This window comes from Pygoscelis adeliae, unplaced genomic scaffold, assembly GCF_000699105.1.
Source record: "Pygoscelis adeliae isolate BGI_AS28 unplaced genomic scaffold, ASM69910v1 Scaffold34, whole genome shotgun sequence".
Lineage (NCBI taxonomy): Eukaryota > Metazoa > Chordata > Aves > Sphenisciformes > Spheniscidae > Pygoscelis > Pygoscelis adeliae.
This window is the reverse complement of record NW_008824658.1, coordinates 3562572-3568248: the sequence shown is the minus strand read 5'-3', so window position 1 is coordinate 3568248 and position 5677 is coordinate 3562572. Positions and strand designations below refer to the sequence as shown.

General features: G+C 45.8%; 1 protein-coding gene across 3 annotated transcripts in view; it reads left to right on the top strand.

The window, feature by feature from the left end:
- The window catches only part of MYOT (myotilin), a 21994-nt gene that overhangs the window by 7316 nt on the left and 9001 nt on the right, over positions 1–5677 (top strand). Inside the window, exons 1-3 of one of the 3 annotated variants that reach the window (XM_009322689.1) lie at positions 103–310; positions 2013–2612; positions 4771–4921. In XM_009322689.1, coding sequence (XP_009320964.1) covers positions 2179–2612; positions 4771–4921 — 585 coding nt within the window. In that variant the 5' untranslated portion in view covers positions 103–310; positions 2013–2178. Of the gene's footprint in view, positions 1–102; positions 311–2012; positions 2613–4770; positions 4922–5677 lie in introns of those variants that run through there. The other 2 variants (XM_009322692.1, XM_009322690.1) reach the window with 2 other exon arrangements.

Sequence of the window (5677 nt, the reverse complement as noted above, 5' to 3'; positions counted from 1 at the left end):
GCAGCGGCGCAGGCAGGCTTCACCGCCGCCCGCGCGGGTGATTCGCTGCCCGCCGGCACCTGCCCAAAACCCGGGCTCCGGCCCTTAAATGAAGCGTCCCCGCGGGGCCGGGGCTGGTGGGGACTCTTATTCTGACGGCGGTGCGGGCAGGAGGACAGGCAGGTCCCGCCGTGTCATCTGCCGGCAGCACGTTAGAGCCTCCGGTCTTATAACGCTACGCGGAGGGGCTACTATGACAGTCCGGGTCAGTGAATGACGGTCCCTTCCCAAAATACCGGTTAAAGCCCAGGTGACAACGTCTAGGCTGTAGGTAAGGTGCCGTGTTTGGTTTTTTTTCCACGTCACTTTTTACTGGCGAGGGAGCTGGCATGAGGAACCGCAGCGCGCTGGGGAACGCCGAGCTGAAAACGCGCCTTTGAGGGGCGGTGGTGTCAAAGGCAACGTGGGAGGCATCGAAGGAAACAAAAATCGTTATTTTGAAAAGCAAAGGGTCTCTATTGTTACTTACTCTTTTCGTCTTGTAAGGTCGAAAGTCGCTTTGGATTTATTTTATTTTTTTCACCCAAATCAAGGTGGAACGATTTGAGGGAAACAGAACTTATCCATTGCTGTGACAAGTGAACCTGTGCTTCCTATCTTAAGTGCAGTATTCTAGAAAACAAAGTAAATCTATTTCTCTACATAGCCTGTAGGTAAAATGAATGAATCTGTACACAGGCAATGATAGAAAAATGGTATAAAAACAAGTTTCAACGAGTTTTCTGCACCAGTGAATGAGAACATAGTGTGGACGTGCTCCAAAAATTTGAGCCAGCTTCAAATTCCAAGAGCATGCAAGGGAAAGGTTAGGGAATTTTTTACTAGAAAACCTCTGTTTACGTACAGTTAATTTACAACTGATATTGATAATTACCTTTAGGAAATGAAAGCTTTGAATCTTTAAAACAACAGCGATGTCTTCAGTTGATCTTCCCCCCATGGGAATTTATGGCCTCGTGGAGCCCTTCCTCGGGCTCTCCGACAAGAGGAATACAATATACTGCGTATATATAGCAGCGAAACAGCTGATCTCAGTGCGGCAAGATTACCATTTTTTCCAGCTCATGTAACTGTGTGGATTTATATTCTCATTTTTCATTAGTAGCTTTATGTTTATTTTGGGGGGTTATTTATTTATCCTGGAGCTGAGGTGGTTTGTCAGTTTTAACAAACTTGCTCAGTTTGCTCTAATTAAACTTTCCTCTTTCGTAAGTTGATGGAAAGCCCACGTTTAGACATCAAGGACCTGCAAAATAAATGCAGGGCCTTTGAGCAGCTCGGCTTGCCCTACTTTATCCCGCAGCTATGTCATTCGGCCAATTATTAGCCCTAACAGCAAATCTCGGGAAATCACTTCAGATGGAGCAGCACGGTCCTTGGCATTCCAATCCTAAATCTCAATTGGATATAAAAAGCTCTGAATTCAAAAAACATTGGAGAAGAAATCAGGATACTTGGTTTCGAAGGCTTAGTTTTAGGCTTAAAGAAAGTGGAACCTGTTTCATGCTTCCCTATGGTGTAAGGAATTTCTCGGCACAAATAGCCAATTCTCCGAGTAATAGTACATTTAGTATTTTGACAGGACCCAGAGGTCTTTCGTTAAGATGATATGTGGGAAACTACCTTGCTTAGCAGTAGTATCGACAGTATAGACTTAGGCAGGTGGTGGGTTGTCTCAATAAACCAATTGCTAATTCTTTTACAATTTACTGGGCTCTTGCAGGTAAGATAGCCGTGGTGAGCACTGCACCCGAGTCAGATAGAGTGCGTGACTTGTTATTGGAATCCGAAGTGTTCATACAGTTCTGGAATAGTTCTACTCAATCCTAAACCTCTTTATTTTAAGCTCAAGCTTTTAACTGTCAGTTGCCTGAACTTCATACTCTTTGGATTGCTAATGACTGCTCACGACAGCATTTTTGTGATTCAAATGGTGATGTACGATTTATTTTATCTGTATTGTCTTCCTTAAGGGAAAATCCACACCAAGAAAGCCTCTATTCTGCAAGGCAAGGGTTCCATTCTATCCAGGAGCCCGGCCAAGAAAGCTTTCGTGGCCTACCACCTAGTTTTTACCAGCCACCTATCCAAAGCCAATTATCACCAACAAAAACCCAGGACAGCCGTGAAACCTCTCCTATGAGTGTCCCTAATTTCCCATCCGTTTCCTCTATGTGCCAACCAACCATGTTTAACTACGAACGTCCAAAACACTTTATCCAGTCTAAGAATGTGTGTCAAGGGCAACAGCAGCCTCCGGGACCCGCAGCCTCTACCGAGTCAAGCAGACAAATCAAACAGTCCTCCATCCTAATACAGCCTCGTAACCCAAGTGGGCAGAAATTCTCCTCCTCGTCATCACTGAGCTCTTCAATCACGCTCTCCTCGCCTTCCTGTAGTGCCCCTAAGGAATCCACATATCCCGTCACACCTGCATCTGCGCAGTCTCCTGCTAGCTCATCATCCGGGCAGCGGCTTATATCCATGCCTAACCAACCCCCCGCAGCATTCCTGTGCTCAGTGCTACCCTCGCAGCCCGACTATAGCCACGCTCCTTCTCCTATGGAACCTCAGTAAGTATATACAGGCTTCTAACCTCCCCTTGCTTTCCTCTGGCCTGGCCTCTCCCGTGCTCTGACCATCCCAAATCCAACCGTCTGGTGAAACGCCAGCTCGGCCGAAGCCAATGGTACAACTCCCATTGACTTCTGATGTTCGAGGCAGGACTCTGCATGAATTGGGTTAGGAGGCTGAGCGCTTGCCCTTGGTGTCTGTGTGGGAGAGATGGGTATCCACCAGGAATTAAACTGCACAGAAGTCATGTCACGGGCTGCTGTGCAGGTTTTCTGGGGTAGGTTGAACAGTTTAGTTTGGTTTGATGGAAATCTCTTGTTTAAGGGTATCGAGAACAGAAGACGGACACCCATCTCAAATGAATTTCTCTCAACAAACGTGGCTTATGAATGGGGGGCAGGGAGGAAGGCAGTAATATTTCCCACATATAAACAACATTAAGATTCCTAGTAAGTCTCAGCAGTATTTTCAGGTTCCACATCGTGATGGGACTCTACACTCACCTGCAATACAGTTTTCATTAGTCATACGTGCTAACAGAAAGGCAGCCACTTGAAAATTTTACACCTTCAGACTAAAGACCAAATTCTTTCCTGAATATGTATTATATCATTTTGCCTTTGGGCTGCAATCCAAATATCTCCCAAGGTCAGCGAGATCTCAAAGGGAGCTGGGTCTTGCCTTCTCACCAACTTGTATTCCTGCCAATATTAGCTGAAGGTCCTGGGGAAGGAAAGTCAGTGTAGAATATGCAACAAACACTCAGCCGAGGATATTAGAAAGGTGATAGGGGCAGGGGGGTCCTGCTGGCTTGGATATAAATTCAGGTTTAAGTGTCAGTTTGTATTCAGGAAATCTGAATGTTTCTGGGGTTTTTCTGAATCGCAGCACTGTGCGAAGCGGAAAGGTAAGACAGAGTGGGCTGGCTGGGGCCCTAGGAAGGGTTTCTTAAAAGGGGGGGGGGGGGGGGGGGGGGAGGGATTAGATATGCATCTGGAGTAACCGCTGGGTTTTGTGTATGTAGTGTGGCCTTGTTTGTTTTCATAGCAAAGGGCTTTTGGTGCCTCACTATGCTTTTCGTATAAGCTGCTCTTAAATGCAACATCCTGTGAGTTGAGGAATTATTTTCCTAATCATCCTACAAATGAGCAAATGGGGACATGAGACATATTAATCTGTTGGGCAAATTATTAAAGTTTTTAACTTATAACTTGGGCAAGCTATTAAGTCCAAGCAGTGCTGGGAGTACGTACCAGAATTTTAACCCTTCTACCCTATTCTAATCATCAGAACAAATTCCCAAGCGACAGCAAGAAGAGGATTTTGAATAGAAATAATTGCTGAACACAACTGCAGCACACAAGGCCCCGCTGCATGTAATGAACCGGGTTAGATCCTGTCAGCACAGAGTGCTGTGACCTCTAGTAGACCCTCGCAACCCATTTTGAGGGATGCTTCTCTTTTCCTAGCACCTTTCAGAATCAAGTCTACTATCTAATTCCAAGACTTGATTGTGTCTCTTGACTATGGATTACAGGATCAGGCTATGTGGGGGGTTGCAGCAAGGGCTCCTAAAGACCCAGCCTAGTTTGGGGTAAGCTTGGCTATTGAACAACTGGACAGAAATGCTGTATGAAGTAACTTTCTGGGGCCAAGAAGAAGAGGACAACTAAGAAGCTGTTTGTTCATACCTAATCAACTAGTTTGTGACCTTGCTGTGGATTTGCAGCACCCAGGGCCTTTTTAACAATTGAAATTGTAGAGGAATGCAGTTTTTGAGGGAGAACTTGCTCCTGGACAGACTCGCATTGCTCAGTGGAGTTAGTGGTTCCCTCAAAACACTGCTAGCCTTACTGCACACACCCGAGTCAGGACAGAGGCCACTGCAGGATGTGGGGATGCTGAACAGTGACCCACAGCAAACTGCTGTGAGTGTTGTGGGAGGACACTCAATGACTTGGCTAGACCATGATGCTTCCTCTTGAGTTTTTGATACTCAATTATGTCACCCAGCCTATCTCCCACATGCTTTACAGGTCCATTTGAACCACAGTCTCTAGGTAGCAGTTCACGTTTTTGTGTGTATTCTATGAAGCTGTAGCAAAGAGTCAAGCAGGCCTACAGGAATAACTTTGTTTTCTCTTCCTGCATGAGTAGTTACTCACAACCAATGTATAACAAACAAGCTAGCATCAACTCTATGCAGAAGACATCAGACCAAGAAATTCGAGGAACAAAAGAGGCCCTCATTCAGGACTTGGAAAAGAAACTCCGATGCAAAGACAACCTTCCCCAGAATGGCAACCAGGTAAGGGAAATCTGCTGATTAAAGGACCAGTTTGCTCTGACTCTCGGTAGTGCAAGCAGGGATGCAGAGACTAGTTCTAGTGCCCCAGAGGCTGGAGCCTCCAAACTAAGCTGAAAGCAGAAGGAAACGCAGGAGCAACACTGCCCAAACACCTTTACTCAGAACCTCAACAGATCCCAGCAAGAGCTCTTTGAGCCATTTATGACCAGAATATTCTTTCAATGTGAGGTAGCTGATTTTTTCCATTAGAAATGTAAAAAAACATCTCTTCCAACAGTGACTCCATTTTTAATCATGGCTCAGGGCTGGTGTAAAAGGCGTGGTTCTGAAAGATTTACATCCAATCTCTTCGTTTCCAATACCCTCTTCACAGTTATTTTTGCTATTAGAATGCAAATAGCTGTACTGGTGGACCAGGTTCAGCTCAGCCCTGAGAAGGCCCTTCCCAGTAGAGGAGCACCAGATGGCTAGTGCATGATGAAAGCTGGCCTGAATGTGTGGCAAAAGAGATGGTTGCTCTAAGTCTGTCTGTAGGCAGCTACTGTGGCAACTGAATGTCTGCATCTCCTGTGACTTCAGTAAGGGATGCATTGACTTCTGAAAGCCATCTGATGCAGCAAGATGGCTTTGACCTGCTATTGCCTTTCCCTCTTATCCTACCTTCTTGGCCAGCACACAACACTCAAGCTGTCTTTGAATTTGTGCAATCAAATTAATAAGGCTAGGGTCAGGAGAAAGGTGCACGTTAAGAGCCGT